This window comes from Camarhynchus parvulus, unplaced genomic scaffold, assembly GCF_901933205.1.
Source record: "Camarhynchus parvulus unplaced genomic scaffold, STF_HiC, whole genome shotgun sequence".
Lineage (NCBI taxonomy): Eukaryota > Metazoa > Chordata > Aves > Passeriformes > Thraupidae > Camarhynchus > Camarhynchus parvulus.
The window spans coordinates 28,198-51,434 of record NW_022148479.1 but is presented as its reverse complement, the minus strand read 5'-3'; the positions used below and the strand labels follow the sequence as shown (position 1 = coordinate 51,434).

Here is a 23,237-nt window from a genome sequence, read left to right as displayed (position 1 = left end):
CCTGTTCTAACCGGTTCTAAGTGGGCTCAAACTGGTTCTAACTGGTACTAAGTGGGATCTAACCAGTTCTAACTGGTTCTAAGTGGAATCTAACCGGTTCTAACTGGTTCAAACTGGGCTCAAACCAGTTCTAACTGGTTCTAACTGTGCTCAAGCTGGTTCTAACCGGTTCTAAGTGGGCTCTAACTGGTTCTAAGTGGGCTCAAACCGGCTCTGACCGGTTCTAAACGGTTCTAAGTGGGCTCAAACTGGTTCTAACCGGTTCTAAGTGGGCTCAAACCAGCTCTAACTGGTTCTAAACGGTTCTAAGTGGGCTCAAACTGGTTCTAACTGGTTCTAAGTGGGATCTAACCAGTTCTAACCAGTTCTAACTGGTTCTAGGTGGGCTCAAACCGGTTCTAACTGGCTCAAACCGGTTCAAACTGGTTCTAACCGGTTCTGACGGGTTCTAACCGGTCGGAACGGGTTCGCCCGCAGGCGAACTGCATCGACTCGACGGCGCCGGCCGAGGCCGTGTTCGAGGGCGAGGTGAGGAAGATGACGGCCGAGAGGATGAAGCCGCAGGAGCAGCTGACGCTGGAGCCCTACGAGAGGGACCACGCCGTGGTGGTCGGCGTCTACCGGTGACTGGGACGGACTGGGTTATACTGGGAGGGACTGGGAGGGACTGGGGGGAAAAAGCCCGGGGGATTTGGGCGCAAAAATGGCGATTTTAGGGTGAAAAATGGGGATTTTATGGGGAAAAATGGGAATTTTATGGGGAAAAATGGGGATTTTGGGGATAGAAAGGGGACTGGTTTGTACTGGGTTATACTGGTTTGTACTGGGAGGGACTGGGGGGAAAAAACCCGGGAGGTTTAGGTGCAAAAATGGGGATTTTAGGGGTGAAAAATGGGAATTTTTGGGGGGGAAAATGGGACTGGAGCGTACTGGTTATACTGGGACAGACTGGTTTATACTGGGAGGGACTGGGAGGAAAAAACCCGGGGGATTTGGGCGCAAAAATGGCGATTTTAGGGTGAAAAATGGGGATTTTATGGGGAAAAATGGGAATTTTATGGGGAAAAATGGGGATTTTGGGGATAGAAAGGGAACTGGGATGAACTGGTTTATACTGGGAGGGAACTGGGTTATACTGGTTTGTACTGGGATATACTGGTTTATATTGGGAGGGACTGGGAGGAAAAAAATTGGGGGATTTAGGGTGAAAAATGGGGATTTTTGGAGGCAAAAATGGGAATTTTGGGAGGGGGAATGGGACTGGTTTGTACTGGTTATACTGGGACAGACTGGTTTGTACTGGGAGGGACTGGGGGGAAAAAACCCGGGGGATTTGGGCGCAAAAATGGCGATTTTAGGGTGAAAAATGGGGATTTTGGGGGGGTAAAATGGGAATTTTGGGGATAAAATGGGAACTGGGATGAACTGGTTTATACTGGTTTATACTGGGAGGGAGTGGGAGGGAAAAATCTGGGATTTTTAGGTTCAAAAATGGCGATTTTAGGGTGAAAAATGGAGATTTTGTAGGTAAAAATGGGAATTTTGGGGGGTGAAAGGGGAACTGGTTTGTACTGGGAGGGAACTGGGAGGGACTGGGGGGAAAAACCCCGGGAGATTTAGGTGCAAAAATGGGGATTTTAGGGTGAAAAATGGGAACTGGTCCATACTGGTCCGTACTGGTCCCTACTGGTCCATACTAGTCCATACTGGTCTGTACTGGTCCGTACTGGTCTGTACTGGTCCGTACTGGTCTGTACTGGTCCGTACTGGTCCATACTGGTCCGTACCGGTCCATGCTGGTCCATACTGGTCCGTACCGGTCCATGCTGGTCCATACTGGTCCGTACTGGTCTATACTGGTCCGTACTGGTCCATACTGATCCGTACTGGTCCATACTGGTCCGTACTGGTCCATACTGGTCCATACTGGTCCGTACTGGTCTATACTGGTCCGTACTGGTCCATACTGATCCGTACTGGTCCATACTGGTCCGTACTGGTCCATACTGGTCCATACTGGTCCGTACTGGTCTGTACTGGTTTATACTGATCCGTACTGGTCCATACTGGTCCGTACTGGTCCATACTGGTCCGTACTGGTCCGTACTGGTCCATACTGGTCCATACTGGTCCGTACTGGTCCGTACTGGTTTATACTGATCCGTACTGGTCCATACTGGTCCGTACTGGTCCGTACTGGTCTGTACTGGTCCATACTGGTCCATACTGGTCCGTACTGGTTTATACTGGTCCGTACTGGTCCGTACTGGTCCGTACTGGTTTATACTGGTCCGTACTGGTCCGTACTGGTCCATACTGGTCCGTACTGGTCCGTACAGGTCCGTACTGGTTTATACTGGTCCATGCTGGTCCATACTGGTCCGTACTGGTCCATACTGGTCCGTACTGGTCCGTACTGGTCCATACTGGTCCATGCTGGTCCGTACTGGTCCATACTGGTCCGTACTGGTCCATACTGGTCCATACTGGTTCTCACTGGTTCTCCCCCCCCCCAGGCCCCCTCCCAAGGAGAAATGACGTCATCGCTCCTCCGGCGGGGGCGTGGCCTAACCCAGAAGTCACCGACGCCATTCGAGAGTGGGCGTGGTCTAACGCAGGAGTGGGCGTGGCCTAACCCGGAAGTGGCTGCGGGGTTTGGGGTGTGGGCGGGGCCTGGGGGGGTTTTGTTAAATAAAGGAAATTGATGAATTGGCGGGTTAATTGATTAATGAGGGGCTAATTAATGGCTTGGGGGGGTGGTTAATGGGGTAATAAAAGGGGCTCGGGGTGATTAATGGAGTTATTAATTAATGGGTGATTACTTAATGGTTATTGGGGCCCGGTAATTAATTAGAGTTAATTAACTAATTAATTAATTAATTACTGCGAGGGGGGAACTGGGCTGAACTGGGAGCAGCAGGAGGGGTCACTGGTGGTTACTGGGATGAACTGGGATGAACTGGGAGGGACTGGGAGGGGTTACTGGTTTGAACTGGGATGAACTGGGAGGGACTGGGATAAACTGGGAGCACCGGGAGGGGTTACTGGTGCTTACTGGTTTGAACTGGGATGGGACTGGGGTGAACTGGGAGGGACTGGGAGCACTGGGAAGGGTTACTGGTGCTTACTGGGATGAACTGGTTTGAACTGGGATGGGACTGGGATGAACTGGGAGTTACTGGGAGTTACTGGGAGGGGTTACTGGTGTTTACTGGGATGAACTGGGAGGAGTCAGGGGTGAACTGGGAGCACTGGGAGTGGACTAGGGGTTACTGGTTTGAACTGGGATGGAACTGGGATGAACTGGGAGGGGTCTGGGGGTTACTGGGAGGGAACTGGAATGAACTGGGAGTTACTGGGAGGGGTTACTGGTGTTTACTGGTTTGAACTGGGAGGGACTGGGAGGGAACTGGGAGCACTGGGAATGGACTGGGGTGTTACTGGTTTGAACTGGGATTGAACTGGGATGGACTGGGAGGGAATTGGGATGGACTGGGAGTTACTGGGACGGGTTACTGGGGTGAACTGGTTTGAACTGGGAGCACTGGGTGGGATACTGGGATGAACTGGGAGGGACTGGGAGGATACTGGGAGCACTGGGAGGGCCCTGAGAGGGAACTGGGAGGGGTTACTGGGATAAACTGGGATAAACTGGGAGGGAACTGGGAGCACTGGGATGAACTGGGAGTTACTGGGAACACTAGGACGGGTTACTGGTGTTTACTGGGATGAACTGGGAGAGAACTGGGAGTTACTGGGACAGACTGGGATGAACTGGGAGCACTGGGAAGGGACTGGGGGTTACTGGTTTGAACTGGGATGAACTGGGAGGGGTCTGGGGGGTTACTGGGGTTACTGGGAGGGACTGGGACAGACTGGGATGAACTGGGAGCACTGGGAAGGGACTGGGGGGTTACTGGTTTGAACTGGGATGAACTGGGAAGATACTGGGATGAACTGGTTTGAACTGGGATGAACTGGGAGGGGTTACTGGGCTGGACTGGTCTGAACTGGTTTGAACTGGGAGGTTCCCAGTCCCGGCCCCGGAGCTGCTGAGTCAGCACCGCCCCTCCCAGTAACTCCCAGTTTGGGACTGGAGCCAAACTGGGACTGGGAACTGGGAGGGACTGGGAGGGACTGGGAGGGGTTACTGGTGCTTACTGGGATGAACTGGGAGGAGTCAGGGGTGAACTGAGAGCACTGGGAGTGGACTGGGGTGTTACTGGTTTGAACTGGGCTGAACTGGGAGGGACTGGGAGGGACTGGGAGGGACTGGGAATGGACTGGGCCTTACTGGGATTGAACTGGGCTGAACTGGGATTGGACTGGGAGGGAACTGGGCCTTACTGGAATGAACTGGTTTGAACTGGGAGGGAACTGGTTTGAACTGGGATGAACTGGGACTGACTGGGAGGGAAATGGGAGGGACTGGGATGGGACTCAACCTTACTGGGATGTACTGGGCTGAACTGGGATTGGACTGGGAGGGAACTGGGAATGGGCTGAACTTTACTGGGATTGAACTGGGCTTTACTGGGCTGAACTGGGATTGAACTGGGAGGGATTGGGATGAACTGGGATTGAACTGGTTTGAGCTGGGAATGGGCTGAGCCTTACTGGGATGGACTGGGATGAACTGGTTTGAACTGGGAGCACTGGGATGAACTGGGAGGGACTGGTCCGTACTGGTCCCTACTGGTCCGTACTGGTCCGTAGTGGTCCATACTGGTCCATACTGGTCCATACTGGTCCCTACTGGTCCGTACTGGTCCGTACCAGTCCATGCTGGTCCATACTGGTCCATACTGGTCCATACTGGTCCATACTGCTCTGTACTGGTCCATACTGGTCCATACTGGTCCATACTGCTCTGTACTGGTCCATACTGGTCCATACTGGTCCATACTGGTCCATACTGGTCCGTACTGGTCCGTACCAGTCCATGCTGGTCCATACTGGTCCATACTGGTCCATACTGGTCCATACTGGTCCATACTGCTCTGTACTGGTCCATACTGGTCCATACTGGTCCATACTGGTCCATACTGGTCCGTACTGGTCCATACTGGTCCATACTGGTCCATACTGCTCTGTACTGGTCCATACTGGTCCATACTGGTCCATACTGGTCCATACTGGTCCCTACTGGTCCGTACTGGTCCGTACCAGTCCATGCTGGTCCATACTGGTCCATACTGGTCCATACTGGTCCATACTGCTCTGTACTGGTCCATACTGGTCCATACTGGTCCATACTGCTCTGTACTGGTCCATACTGGTCCATACTGGTCCATACTGGTCCATACTGGTCCGTACTGGTCCGTACCAGTCCATGCTGGTCCATACTGGTCCATACTGGTCCATACTGGTCCATACTGCTCTGTACTGGTCCATACTGGTCCATACTGGTCCATACTGGTCCATACTGCTCTGTACTGGTCCGTACCAGTCCATGCTGGCCCCGCCCACTCCCCCATCAGCCAATCAGGAGCCGAGCCCTGGCCCCGCCCCCAGGGGCCCAAACGGGGCCCATTTCCCGCCAATTTTTTGGGATTTTTTCCCCAAATTTTTTTAATTTTTCCCAAATTTTTTGGGATTTCTTCTTTTTGGGGGAATTTCTCCCAAACCTGAGGAATTTTTCCCATTTTGTTTTTAGGATTTTCCACAAAATTTGGGGGAATTTCTTCAACATTTGGGATTTGTCCCAATTATTTTGGGGATTGATCCCCAGTTTTGTAGGAATTTCTCCCAAATTTTTGGGAATTTCTCCGAAAATTTTGGGAGAATTTTCCTGAATTTTTGGATTTATCCCAAATTTCAGAAGTTGATCCCAATTTTTGGAGAAATTTATCCCAATTTTGGGGGAAATTATCCCAAATTTTTAGGAATTTATCCCAAATTTTAGGGAAATTATCCCAAATTTTTTGAGAATTTGTCCAGAATTTTTGGGGAAATTTCTCACAATTTTTTGGGAAAATTTCTCCCGAATTTTAGGGAACTTATTCCAAATTTTGGGGCGCAATTATCCCAAATTTATTATTATTATTATTATTATTATTATTATTATTATTATTATTATTATTATTATTATTATTATTATTATTATTATTATTATTAAATATTTTTTAAATTTCCTCCCATTTTTGGGGATTTTTTGGATGATTTTTTGGGGGATTTCTCCCCAATTTTGGGGGATTTCTTCCCCATTTTTCGGGATTTTTCTGGGATTTTTAAAGGGATTTTTTCCCCAATTTTTGGGGTTTTCCTCCCAATTTTGGGGATTTTTCTCCCATTTTTCGGGATTTTTCTGGGATTTTAAAAGGGATTTTTTCCCCCAAGTTTTGGTTTTTTTCTCCCATTTTTTGGTGATTTTTTGGAGGATTTTTTGGGCGATTTCCCCCCAATTTTGGGGATTTTTTTCCCCCCAATTTTCGGGATTTTTCTGGGATTTTTCAAGGGATTTTTTCCCCAATTTTTGGGGTTTTTTCTCCCATTTTGGGGGATTTTTCTGGGGATTTTTAGGGATTTTCCCCCATCTTTGGGGGAGATTTTTTTTGGGATTCCCCTCCCAATTTTTTGGGGATTTTTTAAAATTTCCTCCCATTTTTCGGGATTTTTATGATATTTTTGGGGGGATTTCCCCCTCATTTTTGGAATTTTTCTGGGATTTTTTTAGGGATTTCCCCCCCCACGTTTTGGAGGATTTTTGGGGGCATTTTCTCCCCAATTTTCGGGATTTTTCTGGGATTTTTAAAGGGAATTTCTCCCCAATTTTTGGGGCTGTTTCTCCCATTTTTGGGGATTTTGGGGGGATTTTTTTAGGGATTTTCCCCAATTTTTGGAGGATTTTGGGGGGGAATTTGTTCCCCATTTTTGGGGATTTTTCTGGGATTTTTCTGGAGATTTTTTAGGGATTTTCCTCCCATTTTTTGGAGGATTTTTGGGGGGATTTTCTCCCCAATTTTTGGGAATTTCCCCCCCCCATTTTTGGCGATTTTTGCAGGATTTTTTTGGGAGATTCCCTCCAATTTTGGGGATTTTTTTCCCCCAATTTTCGGGATTTTTCTGGGATATATTTAGGAATTTCCCCCCACTTTTTGGGATTTTTCTGGGATTTTTCTGGGTTTATTTTTTTAGGAATTTCCCCCCAGTTTTTAGGGATTTTTGGAGGATTTTTTGGGGAGATTCCCCCCCAATTTTGGGTTTTTTCCCCAATTTTTGGGGATTTTCCTGGGGTTTTTCTGGGGCTTTTTTAGGAATTTTTCCCCATTTTTTGGAGGATTTTTGGGGGCATTTTCTCCCCGATTTTGGGGATTTTTGGGGGGGCGATTTTCCTCCAATTTTTGGGATTTTCCCTCCCATTTTGGGGGGAATTTTTGGGAGATTCCCCCCAATTTTCGGGATTTTTCTGGGATTTTTAAAGGGATTTTTTCCCCAATTTTTGGGATTTTCCCCCCCAAATTTTGGGTTTTTCCTCCCATTTTTGGGGATTTTTTGGAGGATTTTTGAGGGGATTTTTCCCCCATTTTTGGGGATTTTTCTGGGATTTTTTTTAGGAATTTCTCCCCAAAATTTGGGATTTTTCCCCTCCCAATTTTGGGGATTTTTCTGGGATTTTTTTGGGATTTCTCCCCCAATTTTTGGGATTTTTTCCCCCCGTTTTTGGGATTTTTAAAGGGATTTTCCCCCAATTTTTGGGGTTTTTTCTCCCAATTTTCGGGATTTTTCTGGGATTTTTAAAGGGATTTTTCCCCCAATTTTTGGGGTTCTTTCTCCCATTTTGGGGGATTTTTTTGAGGGGGATTTTTGGGGGGATTTTTTGGGGGGATTTTCCCCCAATTTTTGGGATTTTTTTCCCTATTTTTCGGGATTTTTCTGGGATTTTTTTTAGGAATTTCTCCCCAATTTTTGGGAGTTTTTAGCCCCATTTTTCGGGATTTTTCTGGGATTTTTTTGGGGATATTTCCCCCAGTTTTGGAGGATTTTTGGGGGCATTTTCTCCCCAATTTTGGGGATTTTTTCCCCCCAATTTTCGGGATTTTTCTGGGATTTTTAAAAGGGATTTTCCCCCCAATTTTGGGGCTGTTTCTCCCATTTTTGGGGATTTTTTGGAGGATTTTTGGGGGGAATTTTTCTCCATTTTTGGGGATTTTTCTGGGGTTTTTTTAGGAATTTCTCCCCAATTTTTGGGATATTTTCCCTCCAATTTTTGGAATTTTTCCCCCATTTTTCTGGGGATTTTTTGGGATTTCCCCCCATTTTTGGAGGATTTTTGGGGGATTTTCCCCCAATTTTTGGGATTTTTCCCCCCCATTTTTTGGTGCTTTCCCCCAATTTTTGGGATTTTTCTGGGATTTTTGGGAGGATTTTCTCCCCAATTTTTGGGATTTCCCCATTTTTTGGTGATTTTTGGAGGATTTTCTGGGGAGATCCCCTCCAATTTTGGGGATTTTTTCCCCAATTTTGGGGGATTTTTCTGGGATTTTTTGGGGTTTTTTTCAGGAATTTCCCCCCATTTTTTAGGGATTTTTGGAGGATTTTTTGGGGCGATTCCCCCCCAACTTTTGGGTTTTTTCCCCCATTTTTGGGGATTTTCCTGGGATTTTTCCGGGGGTTTTAAAGGGATTTTCCCCCCCATTTAGGGGGGAATTTTTGGGGTGACTTTTTGGGATTTTTCCCCCCCAATTTTCGGGATTTTCCCGGGAATTTTTAGGACTTTTCCCCCCAATTTTGGGGATTTTCCGCCTCTCCCTTTCCGGCCGCTCCCGGAAGGGATTTTGGGGCTCGGGCGGCGCTTCCTCCCCTCCCCCACCCCCTCCTCCTCCCCCTCCCCTCCCCCTCCCGCCCTTCCTCCCCTCCCCCTCCTCCTCCTCCTCCCGGCACCGGCACCAGGTGGGAACCGCGGCAATTCCGCCGCTTTCGGCCTTTTCCCGCGAAATTCGGGGCTTTTCCCGCGAAATCCTGGGATTTCCCGGGAAATTCTGGGGTTTTCCGGGGGAATTCTGGGGGTTTCCGGGAAATTCTGGGGATTTTCCGGGGGTTTTTTGAGGTTTTCCCGGGAAATTCTGGGATTTTTTTCCAGGAATTTTGAGATTTTTCCGGGAAATTTTGGGGTTTTCCAGGAGATTTTGGGATTTTGCAGTGAGAATTTGGGATTTTTCTGGGAGATTTTGGGGATTTCCGGGAACTTTGGGGTTTTTCCAGGGGATTTTCGGGATTTTCCGGGGAAATTCTGGGGTTTTCCGGGAAATTTTGGGGGATTTTCCGGGAGGTTTCAGGGATTTTCAAGGGAAATTTTGGGATTTTCCCGGGAGATTTTGGGGATTTCCGGGAACTTTGGGGTTTTTTTCCATGGGAATTTGGGATTTTCCGGGAGATTTTTGGGATTTTCCGAGGGTTTTTTGAGGTTTTCCCGGGAAATTTTGGGGTTTTCCCGGGAAATTCTGGGATTTTTTCCGGGAATTTTGGGATTTTTCCGGGAAATTTTGGGGATTTCCGAGGGAATTTGGGATTTTCAGGCAATTTTTGGGGTTTTCCATGAGAATTTGGGATTTTTCCGGGAACTTTCGGGTTTTTCCAGGGGACTTTCTGGATTTTCCGGGGAATTTTGGGATTTTCCAGGAAAATTTTGGGATTTTCCCGGGAAATTTTGGGGTTTGTCCAGGAGATTTTGGGCTTTTCCGGGAAATTTTTGGGGATTTTCCGGGAGGTTTCAGGGATTTTCAAGGGAAATTTTGGGATTTTCCCGGGAGATTTTGGGGATTTTCCGAGGGTTTTTTGAGGTTTTCCCGGGAAATTTGGGGATTTTTTCCGGGAATTTTGGGATTTTTCTGGGAGATTTCAGGGATTTCCGGGAACTTTGGGGTGTTTTAACATGGGAATTTGGGATTTTCCGGGGGATTTTTGGGATTTTCCGGGAAATTCTGGGATTTTCCCGGGAAATTTTGGGTTTTTCCCGGGAAATTTGGGCTTTTCCCGGGAAATTTTGGGGTTTTCCCGGGAAATTCTGGGATTTTTTCCGGGAATTTTGGGATTTTTCCGGGAGATTTTGGGGATTTCCGAGGGAATTTGGGATTTTTCAGGCAATTTTTGGGGTTTTCCGTGAGATTTTGGGATTTTTCCGGGAAATTTTGGGGATTTCCGGGGAAATTTTGGGATTTTTTGAGGGGATTTTGGGGTTTGCCCGGGAAATTCTGGGATTTTTTTTCGGGGAATTTTGAGATTTTTCCTGGAAATTCTGGGGATTTCCGAGGGAATTTGGGATTTTTCAAGGGAATTTTGGGAATTTTCCCGGGAATTTTTGGGGTTTTCCCGGGAATTTGGGATTTTTCAAGGGAATTGTTGGGGTTTTTCATGAGATTTTGGGATTTTTCCGGGAGATTTTGGGATTTTCCCGGGAAATTTTGGGATTTTCCAGGGGATTTTTGGGATTTTCCCAAGGGAATTTGGGGATTTCTGGGAGATTTTAGGGTTTTTCCGGGGGATTTTTGGGTTTTTTCCTGGAAACTTTGGGGTTTTTCGAGGGAAATTTGGGATTTTCCAGGGAGAATTTGGGGTTTTCCCAGGGGAACTTGGGGATTTCCGGGAGATTTTGGGTTTTTCCAAGGAATTTTGGGGTTTTTCCAAGGGAATTTGGGATTTTCCAGGAGATTTTTGGGTTTTCCGGGAATTTGGGGGTTTTTCCCCAAGGGAATTCGGGGATTTCAGAAATTTTGGGTTTTTCTGGGAATTCTTGGGGTTTTCCAGGAGATTTCCCAAGGGATTTTTCGGGGTTTTCTGGGATTTTTTGGGTTTTCCGAGGGAATTTCAGGAGATCCCGAGAGAATTTTGGGGTTTCCAGGGGATTTTTGGGGGATTTTGGGGCTTTTTCTGGGGATTTTTGGGACTTTCCCGAGAGATTTTGGGATTTTTCAGGGAGAATTTGGGGATTTCCGAGGGAATTTTGGAATTTCCTGGGGACTTTTTGTGTTTTTCCATGGGAATTTGGGGCTTTTTCTGGGAATTTTGGGGATTTTCCAAAAGTTTCGGGGCTTTTCCAAGGAAATTTTCGGGAGATTTTGGGGTTTTTCCAGGGAATTTTAGGATTTTCCCGGGAGATTTTCAGCTTTTCCAGGGAATTTTTAGGGATTTTCCAGTGGGAATTTGGGGTTTTCCGAGGGATTTTTGGGATTTTCCAGGGAACTTTTGGGGTTTCCCGGGAGATTTTGGGATTTTCTAAAAGAATTTTGGGGATTTTTCCAGGGAATTTGGGGGTTTTTCTGGGGAATTTTGGGGATTTTCCAAGGGAATTTTGGGGATTTCTGAGGAATTTTTGCGGTTCCCGATGAAATTTGGGGTTTTTCAGGGGAATTTTTGGATTTTCCAGAGGATTCCAATCGGGAATTTTGGGCTTTTCCCCCTTTTCCCTCTTTTTTCCCATTTTCCCCTTTTATCCCAAATTTCCCCCTAAAATTCCCGATTTTCCCCAAATTCCTCATTTCCTCCCCCAAATTTCTGATTTTTCCCCCAATTCCCCCCAATTCCCCCAAAATTCCCAAATTCCCGCCCCAAATCCCCAATTTTTCCTCCAATTTTCCCAAATTCCCCCCAAATTCCCAAATTTTCCCCCCAAAATTCCCAATTTTTCCTCCAATTTTCCCCCCAATTCCCATTTTTCCTCTCAAAATTCTCATTTTTCCCCCCAATTTTCCCAAATTGCCATTTTCCCCCCAAATTCCCACCCTCCCCAAATTCCCAATTTTCTCCCAATTTTCCCCAAAATTCCCATTTTCCCTCCCAAAATTCCCAAATTTCCCCCAAATTCCCATTTTTCCTCCCAAAATTTTCATTTCCCCCCAAAATTCCCATTTTTTCTCCGTTTTCTCCCCTCGAAATTCACAATTATCCCCCCAAATTCCCTTTATTCCTCAAAAATTCCCATTCTCTTCCCCAAAATTCCAAATTTTCCTCCCAAATTTCCTCAAAATTCCCATTTCCCTTCAATTTCCTGCCCCCCAATTCCCATTTTTCCCCAAAAAATTCCCTTTTTTCCTCCAAAAATTGCCATTTTTCCTCTGAATTTCCCCCAAAATTCCTCCAAATTCCCATTTTTTCCTTCCCACTTTCCCCCAAAATTCCTGATTTCCCCCCAAATTCCCAATTTTCCCCAAAATTCCCCCAAATTTCCCATTTTTCCTCCCAAAATCCCCAAATTCCCCCCAAAATCCCCAATTTTCCCTCCAATTTTCCCAAATTCACCCCCAAATTCCCAATTTTCCTCCAATTTCCCCAAATTTCCCCCAAATTCCCATTTTCCTCTCAAAATTCCCAAATTCTCCCCAAAATTCCCAATTTTCCCCCCCATTTTCCCCAAAATTCCCATTTTTCTACAAAAAATTCCCGAATTTTCCTCCAATTTTCCTAAAAATTCCCATTTCCCCCCAAATTTTCCCAAATTCCCCCCAGAATTCCCAATTTTCATCCAATTTCCCCAAAATTCCCTTTTTTCCTCCAATTCCCCCATTTTCTCCCCCAAAATTTCCAATTTTCACCTCAACAATTCCCATTTTTCCCCTCCCTCTTTCCCCCAAAATTCCCATTTTTCCTCCCAAAATTCCCCAAATTTCTCCACAATTCCCCAAATTCCTTTCCCCCTCAATTTCCCTCCCAAAACTCCCATTTTCCCTCCCAATTTTTCCCCAAAATTCCCATTTTTACCCTAAAATTCCCATTTTTCCCCTCAATTTTCTTCCCCAAATTCCCATTTTTTCCTCCCAAATTTCCCCCCAATTTTCAATTTTTCCCTCCCAAAAATTCCCAATTTTTTCCCCCTAAATTCTCAAATTTTCCCTCCCAAAAATTCCCAATTTTTTCCCCCTAAATTCTCAAATTTTCCCTCCCAAAAATTCCCAATTTCCTCCCCCAAATTCCTCCCCAAATTCCCCCTAAATTCCCAATTCTTTCCTCCCAGATTTCCCCCAAAATTTCCCAAAATTCCCCAATTTTTTTCCCCTCTCAAAAATTCCCAATTTTTTCCCCAAATTCCCATTTTACCCCAAATCTCCGTTTTTTCCCCCATTTCAGCCTCGGGATGCGGCTGCTGCTGCTGCTGCTGCTCCTGCCCGCGGCCACAGGTGAGACCCCAAAAACACCGGGGGGGACCCCAAAAATCACCTGAGACCCCAAAAATTCACCTGAGACCCCAAAAACCTCCAGGGGACCCCAAAATTCACCTGAGACCCCAAAAATTCACCTGGGGGACCCCAAAAACCTCCAGGGGACCCCAAAATTCACCTGAGACCCCAAAAACCTCCGGGGGACCCCAAAAACACCAGGGGGACCCCAAAATTCACCTGAGACCCCAAAAACCTCCAGGGGACCCCAAAAATCTCTGAGGGACCTCAAAATCTACTTGGGGAACCCCAAAAACACCTGAGGGACCCCAAAGACCTCACCTGAGACCTCAAAATTCGCCTGAGACCCCAAAAATCATCGGAGACCCCAAAAATATCCAGGGGGACCCCAAAAACTTCACCTGAGACCCCAAAAACTTCACCTGAGACCCCAAAATTCACCTGAGAACCCAAAAATTCTCCTGGGGGACCCCAAAATTTACCTGGGGACCCCAAAATTCACCTGAGACACCAAACACCACCTGGGGGACCCCAAAAATCTCACCTGAGACCCCAAAAACACCAGGGGGACCCCAAAATTCACCTGAGGGGCCCCAAAATCGTCTGAGACCCCAAAATATCCAGGGCACCCCAAAAACACCTGGGGGACCCCAAAAATTCACCTGAGACCCCAAAAATATCCAGGGGGACCCCAAAAACTTCACCTGAGACGCCGAAAACCTCCAGGGGACCCCAAAATTCACCTGAGACCCCAAAAATTCACCAGGGGGACCCCAAAAACCTCCGGGGGACCCCAAAATTCACCTGGGGGATCCCAAATTTACCTGGAGACCCCCAAAATTCACCTGAGACCCCAAAAACGCCTGGGGGGGACCCCGAAATTCACCTGAGAACCCAAAAATCGTCTGAGACCCCAAAGACACCTGGGGGATCCCAAAAACTTCACCTGAAACCCCCAAAATATCCAAGGGGACCCCAAAAATCTCTGAGGGACCCCAAAATCTACTTGGGGAACCCCAAAAACACCCGAGGGACCCCAAAAACTTCACCTGAGACCCCAAAATCATCGGAGACCCCAAAAATATCCAGGGGGACCCCAAAAATCACCTGAGACCCCAAAAATTTACCTGGGGATCCCCAAAATTCACCTGAGACCCCAAACACCACCTGGGGGACCCCAAAATTCACCTGGGGGATCCCAAAAATCATCGGAGACCCCAAAAATATCCAGGGGGACCCCAAAACACCTGGGGGATCCCAAAATTCACCTGAGGGACCCCAAAACATCTGGGAACCCCAAAAACACCTGAGGGATCCTAAAATTCACCTGGGAACTCCAAATCCTCACCTGGGACCCCAAACACACCTGGGGGACCCCAAAAACATCCGGGGGACCCCAAAAATCCCCTGGGGGAGTCAAAATTCACCTGAGGGATCCCAAAAACACCTGGGGGGCCCCAAAACTTCACCTGAAACCCCAAAATTTGCCTGTGCGACCCCAAACCTCACCTGTAGCCATTCTAAACTCACCTGAGGGACCCCAGACACACCTGAGCCCAAAAAATTCACCTGGGGGACCCCAAAACATCTGGGGGGACCCCAAATTCACCTGGGGACCCCAAACTCACCTGAGTCCCCAAAATTTACCTGGGGAATCCCAAACCTCACCTGAGGGACCCCAAACCTCACCTGGGCACCCCAAACCTCACCTGGGCACCTCAAAACTCACCTTGGGGACCCAAAAATCTCACCTGAGGGACCCCAGACCTCACCTGGGCACCCCAAAGTCACCCGGAGGACCCCAGACTCACCTGGGTGACCCCAAACCTCACCTGGGCACCCCAAACCTCACCTGGGACTCACCTGGGCACCCCAAACCTCACCTGGGCACCCCAAACCTCACCTGGGACTCACCTGGGCACCCCAAACCTCACCTGGGCACCCCAAACCTCACCTGTGTGACCCCAAACCTCACCTGGGACTCACCTGGGTGACCCCAAACCTCACCTGGGCACCCCAAACCTCACCTGGGACTCACCTGGGCACCCCAAACCTCACCTGGGCACCCCAAACCTCACCTGTGGCTCACCTGTCCCCAGGTGTGTGGGTGCTCGAGGGTCACACCTGTGCCCCGCCCTGGCTCACCTCACCTGGGCACCCCAAACCTCACCTGGGACTCACCTGTGTGACCCTAAACCTCACCTGTACCTGCTCTAATCTCACCTGAGCGACCCCAAACCTCACCTGTCTCTCACCTGTGTGTCTCTCACAGGTGCGTGGGTGCTCGAGGGTCACACCTGTGCCCCGCCCTGACCCCGCCCTGGCTCACCTGTGTGACCCCAAATCTCACCTGTAACTAATCTCACCTGTCTCACCTGTGTGCCCATACAGGTGTGTGGGTGCTCGAGGGTCACACCTGTGCCCCGCCCTGGCACACCTGTGTGACCCCAAATCTCACCTGTACCCACTCTAATCTCACCTGTGTCTCACCTGTGTCTCTCCCAGGTGCCTGGGTCCTGGAAGGTCACACCTGTGCCCCGCCCTGACTCACCTGTCTCTCACCTGTGTGTCTCTCCCAGGTGTGTGGGTGCTCGAGGGTCACACCTGTGCCCCGCCCTGGCTCACCTGTCTCACCTGTCCGTTTGTACAGGTGCCTGGGTTCTTTATGGTCACACCTGTGCCCCGCCCTGGCCCCACCCTGGCTCACCTGTGTGACCCCAGACTCACCTGTATCACCCCAAATCTCACCTGTAACTAATCTCACCTGTCTCACTTGTGTGCCCATACAGGTGTGTGGGTGCTCGAGGGTCACACCTGTGCCCCGCCCTGACCCCGCCCTGGCTCACCTGTGTGACCCCAGACTCACCTGTATCACCCCAAATCTCACCTGTAACTAATCTCACCTGTCTCACCTGTCTCACCTGGGTGCCCATACAGGTGCGTGGGTCCTGGAAGGTCACACCTGTGCCCCGCCCTGGCTCACCTGTGTGACCCCAGACTCACCTGTATCACCCCAAATCTCACCTGTACCCACTCTAATCTCACCTGTCTCTCACCTGTGTGTCTCTCCCAGGTGCCTGGGTGCTCGAGGGTCACACCTGTGCCCCGCCCTGGCACACCTGTGTGACCCCAAATCTCACCTGTACCCACTCTAATCTCACCTGTGTCTCACCTGTGTGCCCATACAGGTGCCTGGGTGCTCGAGGGTCACACCTGTGCCCCGCCCTGGCCCCACCCTGTCTCACCTGTGTGCCCATACAGGTGTGTGGGTGCTGGAAGGTCACACCTGTGCCCCGCCCTGGCACACCTGTGTGTCACCTGTGTGCCCATACAGGTGCGTGGGTGCTGGAAGGTCACACCTGTGCCCCGCCCTGGCTCACCTGTGTCACCTGTGTGCCCATACAGGTGCCTGGGTGCTGGAAGGTCACACCTGTGCCCCGCCCTGGCCCCACCCTGGCTCACCTGTGTGACCCCAGACTCACCTGTATCACCCCAAATCTCACCTGTAACTAATCTCACCTGTCTCACTTGTGTGCCCATACAGGTGTGTGGGTGCTCGAGGGTCACACCTGTGCCCCGCCCTGACCCCGCCCTGGCTCACCTGTGTGACCCCAGACTCACCTGTATCACCCCAAATCTCACCTGTAACTAATCTCACCTGTCTCACCTGTCTCACCTGGGTGCCCATACAGGTGCGTGGGTCCTGGAAGGTCACACCTGTGCCCCGCCCTGGCTCACCTGTGTGACCCCAGACTCACCTGTATCACCCCAAATCTCACCTGTACCCACTCTAATCTCACCTGTCTCTCACCTGTGTGTCTCTCCCAGGTGCCTGGGTGCTCGAGGGTCACACCTGTGCCCCGCCCTGGCACACCTGTGTGACCCCAAATCTCACCTGTACCCACTCTAATCTCACCTGTGTCTCACCTGTGTGCCCATACAGGTGCCTGGGTGCTCGAGGGTCACACCTGTGCCCCGCCCTGGCCCCACCCTGTCTCACCTGTGTGCCCATACAGGTGTGTGGGTGCTCGAGGGTCACACCTGTGCCCCGCCCTGGCTCACCTGTGTCACCTGTGTGCCCATACAGGTGCGTGGGTGCTGGAAGGTCACACCTGTGCCCCGCCCTGGCACACCTGTGTGTCACCTGTGTGCCCATACAGGTGCGTGGGTGCTGGAAGGTCACACCTGTGCCCCGCCCTGGCACACCTGTGTCTCACCTGTGTGCCCATACAGGTGCGTGGGTGCTGGAAGGTCACACCTGTGCCCCGCCCTGGCACACCTGTGTCTCACCTGTGTGCCCATACAGGTGCGTGGGTGCTGGAAGGTCACACCTGTGCCCCGCCCTGGCTCACCTGTGTCACCTGTGTGCCCATACAGGTGCGTGGGTGCTGGAAGGTCACACCTGTGCCCCGCCCTGGCTCACCTGTGTCACCTGTGTGCCCATACAGGTGCCTGGGTGCTGGAAGGTCACACCTGTGCCCCGCCCTGGCAGGCCGCGCTGTTCCGGGGCCGGCGCTTCATCTGCGGGGGCACCCTGGTGGCGCCCAGGTGGGTCCTGACGGCGGCGCACTGCCACGCCCCCGGGTACGGACAGGTAACGGGGGATACACAGCTGGGCACACCTGGGTATGGGTAACACACACCTGGGCACACCTGGGACAGGTACAGACACGCCTGGGCACAGCTGGGCACGGGTAACACACACCTGGGCACACCTGGGCACACCTGGGTATGGGTAGCACACACCTGGGCACAGCTGGGCACACCTGGGACAGGTACAGACACACCTGGGCACACCTGGGTGGGTCCTGACGGCGCACTGCCACGCCCGGTACGGACAGGTAACGGGGGATACACACCTGGGCACACCTGGGCATACCTGGGCACACCTGGGACAGGTACAGACACACCTGGGCACAGCTGGGCACACCTGGGCACAGCTGGGACAGGTACAGACACACCTGGGCACACCTGGGCATACCTGGGCACACCTGGGACAGGTACAGACACACCTGGGCACACCTGGGCACAGCTGGGACAGGTACAGACACACCTGGGCACACCTGGGTGGGTCCTGACGGCGGCGCACTGCCCCCGGGCCGGACAGGTAACGGGGGATACACACCTGGGCACACCTGGGCATACCTGGGCACACCTGGGACAGGTACAGACACACCTGGGCACAGCTGGGCACACCTGGGCACAGCTGGGACAGGTACAGACACACCTGGGCACACCTGGGCACAGCTGGGACCGGTACAGACACACCTGGGCACACCTGGGTGGGTCCTGACGGCGGCGCACTGCCACGCCCCCGGGTACGGACAGGTAACGGGGGATACACACCTGGGCACACCTGGGCACACCTGGGCACACCTGGGACAGGTACAGACACACCTGGGCACGCCTGGGCATACCTGGACACACCTGGGACAGGTAACAGGGTCACCTGGGGACAAAGGGAGTGGCTCAAGTGACACGTGGCTGTGGGTTGGGCTCACCTGGGCAGGTAACGGGGTCACCTGTCTCTCACCTGTCTCACCTGTCCCATCTCACCTGCCCAATCTCACCTGTCCCATCTCACCTGTCCCATCTCACCTGTCCCATCTCACCTGCCCAATCTCACCTGTCCCATCTCACCTGTCCCGTCTCACCTGTCCCGTCTCACCTGTCCCATCTCACCTGTCTCACCTGTCCCATCTCACCTGTCCCATCTCACCTGTCCCATCTCACCTGTCCCATCTCACCTGTCTCACCTGTCCTGCCTCACCTGTCCCATCTCACCTGTCCCATCTCACCTGCCTCACCTGTCCCATCTCACCTGTCCCATCTCACCTGTCCCATCTCACCTGTCTCTCACCTGTGTCTCACCTGTCCTGCCTCACCTGTCTCACCTGTCCCGTCTCACCTGTCTCACCTGTCCCGTCTCACCTGTCCCTCTCTCCCCCACAGCCCCATCACCGTCCGCCTGGGCCGCCCCACCCACCCCCAGGTGCGCCCAGGTGAGGCCTCTCCCAACCCCCCCCCTCCAGGCGAGGCCTCACCTGCGCCAGGCGAGCCGGGGGCGGGGCCGGGCGAGGCCTCACCTGCGCCAGGTGAGCAGCGGCGCCTCTCGGTGCGCACCTTCCCCTACCCCGGCTACAACGAGAGCTCCAAGGACGGCGACCTGATGCTGCTGCGGCTGCAGGTGCCGGCGCACCTGAGCCGCCAGGTGAGCCCCCTGCCGCTGGCACGCACCTGCGCCGCGCCCGGAACCACCTGCCAGATCTCGGGATGGGGCTCCGTCACCAGCCCCACAGGTGAGGCACAGGTGAGGGACACCTGGGACACACCTGAGATAGGGGAGGGACACCTGGGACAGGTGAGGGAAACGGGAGACACACCTGAGATAGGGGAGGGACACCTGAGACACACCTGGGATAGGGGGGACACACCTGGGACAGGTGAGGGGTGGGAACAGACCTGGGACGGATGGGGTGGGAATGAAGGGGTTACCTGGGCACAGGTGAGAGCTCAGATCGGGTGTTACCTGCCCAGGTGTTACCTGCTCAGGTGGGACCCCAGGTGTGTTTTCAGTGATGTTCTTGCAGGCCCTGCACTGCAGCCAGGTGACCCCAGACAGGTGTAGCTGTTACCTGACCCCAGGTGTGACCCCAGGTGTGACCCCAGGTGTGTCCCCAGACAGGTGTGACCCCAGGTGTGACCCCAGACAGGTGTGACCCCAGGTGTGACCCCAGGTGTGACCCCAGGTGTGACCCCAGACAGGTGTGGGGTGGTTCCTTGCCCAGGTGTGACCCCAGGTGTGACCCCAGACAGGTGTAGCTGTTACCTGACCCCAGGTGTGACCCCAGGTGTGACCCCAGGTGTGACCCCAGACAGGTGTGGGGTGGTTCCTTGCCCAGGTGTGACCCCAGGTGTGACCCCAGGTGTGACCCCAGACAGGTGTGGGGTGGTTCCTTGCCCAGGTGTGACCCCAGGTGTGTTTTCAGTGACGTTCCCGCAGGCCCTGCACTGCAGCCAGGTGCGGATCGTACCTGAGCTCACCTGTCGCCGCATCTACCCCGACTCCATCACCCCCAACATGGTCTGTGCCGGAGAGCCCCAGAGCCGCGCCGACACCTGCCAGGTGAGATGGGACAGGTGAGACAGGTGAGATGGGACAGGTGAGACAGGAGAGCCCCAGAGCCGTGCCGACACCTGCCAGGTGAGATGGGACAGGTGAGACAGGTGGGATGGGACAGGTGAGACAGGAGAGCCCCAGAGCCGCGCCGACACCTGCCAGGTGAGATGGGACAGGTGAGACAGGTGGGATGGGACAGGTGAGACAGGAGAGCCCCAGAGCCGCGCCGACACCTGCCAGGTGAGATGGGACAGGTGAGACAGGTGAGATGGGACGGGTGAGATGGGACGGGTGAGATGGGACAGGTGGGATGGGACAGGTGTGAGACAGGTGAGGAACAGGTGAGATGGGACAGTTGAGATGGGACAGGTGACATGGATGTGACAGGTGCGGGACAGGTGACATCACACCTGATGGGACAGGTGAGACATGGACAGGTGAAGGAATAGAGGGGGACAGGTGGGACAGGTGAGGTGACACCTGATGGGACAGGTGAGATGGGACAGGTGAGGGACTGAGGTGATTTGGGATCAATCCCAGGTGAGTTTGGGCTGATTTGGGAGAATTGGAGGAGATTTGGGCAATTTGGGGCAATTTGGGTCAATCCGAGGTGAATTTGGGACAATTTTGAGGCGATATGGGGCATTTCTGGGTCAATCCCTGGCAGTTTTGGGGCAATTCTGAGGCAGTTTTGGGGCGGTTTTGGGGCAATTTTGGGGTGATTTTGAGGCAATTTTGAGGTGGCTTTTCAGGCATTTTTGGGGCAATTTTGGGGAAATTTTCGGGTGTTTTTCAGGCAATTTTGGGGCAGTTTTTGGGACATTTTGGGAGCGATTTCGGGGTGTTTTTGGGGCGTTTTTGGGATGTTTTTTTGGCTAATATGGGGTCTTTTGGGGGCAATTCAGGGCATTTTTGGAGCGTTTTGGGGGCAATTTTGGGGCATTTCTGGGGCAATTTTGGTCATTTTTGGGGATGTTTTGGGGTGATTTGGGGGCTTTTGGGGGCAATTTTGAGGCATTTTGGGGATATTTTTTGGGGCAATTTGGGGCCATTTTTTAGGGCAATTTTGAAGTTGTTTCGGGGCATTTGCGAAGCAATTTTGGGGTGTTTTCGGGGAAATTTTGGGGCAGTTTTGGGGTGGTTTTGGGACATTTTTGGGGCAGTTTTGTTGATGGCTTTGGGGCAATTTTGGGGTGTTCCAGGGGAAATTTTGGGGCGGTTTGGAGGCAATTTTGGAGTGGGTTTTGGGGTGATTTTGAGGTCTTTTTGGGGCAATTCAGGGCATGTGGAGAACATTTTTGGGGCATTTTTGGGGCAATTTTTGGGGCAGTTTGGGGGCAATTTTGGTCATTTTGGGGCCCGTTTTTGGGTGAATTGGGGCCATTTTGGGGGCAATTTTGGGGTATTTTTGGGACATTTTTGGAGTGATTTTGGGGCGGTTTTGGGACATTTTTGGGGCAATTTTGAGGCAATTCAGGGTGGTTTTGGGACATTTTTGGGGCAGTTTTGTTGATGGTTTTGGGGCAATTATGGGGTGTTTTTGGGGGAAATTTTGGGGCAGTTTTGGGGCATTTTTGGGGTGGGTTTTGGGGTGATTTTGGGGCAGTTTTGGGGCAATTTTGGTCCTTTTGGGGCCTGTTTTGGGGTGATTTGGGGCCATTTTGGGGGCAATTTTGGGGTATTTTTGGGACATTTTTGGAGTGATTTTGGGGCGTTTTTGGGACATTTTTAGGGCAGTTTTGTTCATGGCTTTGGGGCAATTATGGAGTGTTCTTGGGGGATATTTTGGGGTGGTTTTGGGACATTTTTGGGGTGTTTTGGGGAAAATTTTGGGTGCGGTTTTGGGGCAATTTTGGGGTGGGTTTTGGGGCCATTTCACAGCGATTCGGCGCCGATTTCTCCCGATTCTCGCCGGATTTTCGCGGATTTCCCCCGGAATTTGGGGGTCCCGCCCCTGACCCCCCGAATTTTGTCCCCCCAGGGCGACTCCGGGGGGCCCCTGGTGTGCAACGGGCGCCTGCAGGGCATCACCTCCTGGGGGCCGGGGGTCTGCGGGGACCCCCACAAACCCGGCGTCTACGTCAACCTCTGCCGCTACGGCCGCTGGCTGCACCACACCATGGCCCGGAACTGACCCAAAACCCGCCCGATTCGCCCCAAAAATGGACGCGCCGGCCACAGAAACCCCCGGGGGCCACGAGCCCAAAAATCCCAAAAATGCAAGTTACAGCATCAAGATTAAAAGAATGATCCGCTCCCAAACGCCGGTGTTCAGGATGAGAAAAATCCTAAAAAATCCACCTTGAAACCCAAAAATTACACTCCGAAAATCCCAAAAATTCCACAAAAATCCACCTCCAAAATCCCAATATTACACCCAAAAATCCACCCCCAAAATCCCAAAATTCCACCCCAAACATCTACCCTGAAAATTCCCCAAATTCGACCCTAAAAATCCCCAAAAATCCATCCCAAAATCCCAACATTACAGCCAAAAATCCATCCGCAAAAATCCCAAAATTCCACCCCAAAAGTCCCAAAAAATCCACTCCAAAAAAATCCAAACAATCCTGCCCAAAATCCCAAAATTCCACCCCAAAAGTCCAAAAACATTCAACCCCTAAATCCCAAAATTCCACCTCAAAAATCCATCCACAAAATCCCAAAATTCCACCACAAAAATCCACCCCCAAAATTCCACCCCAAAAATCCACCCTGAAATCCCAAAATTCCACCCAAAAATCCATCCCCAAAAATCCCAAAATTCCACCTCAAAAATCCATCCCCACAATCCCAAAATTCCACTCAAAAATCCACCCCCAAAATTCCACCTCAAAAATCCACCCTGAAATCCCAAAATTCCACCCCAAAAATCCACCCTGAAATCCCAAAATTCCACCTCAAAAACCTACCCCCAAAACCCCAAAATTCCACCCCAAAAGTCCCAAAAATCCACTCCAAAAAATCCCAGAAATCCTCCCAAAATCCCCCACAAACCCGGCATC

The 23,237-nt window shown here is 51.4% G+C and overlaps 1 protein-coding gene across 1 annotated transcript; it reads left to right on the top strand.

Annotated features, from left to right (window-relative positions):
• The first annotated feature begins 8,886 nt into the window (after window positions 1-8,886).
• Window positions 8,887-22,454, top strand: LOC115916817 (kallikrein-14-like). The gene is made up of 6 exons (XM_030970557.1): window positions 8,887-8,892; window positions 13,063-13,112; window positions 17,561-17,696; window positions 19,065-19,411; window positions 20,102-20,238; window positions 22,214-22,454. The coding sequence occupies exons 2-6, from the start codon at window positions 13,070-13,072 to the stop codon at window positions 22,364-22,366; spliced, it is 816 nt and encodes a 271-aa protein (XP_030826417.1). The 5' UTR covers window positions 8,887-8,892; window positions 13,063-13,069; the 3' UTR covers window positions 22,367-22,454.
• The last annotated feature ends 783 nt before the right edge of the window (window positions 22,455-23,237 follow it).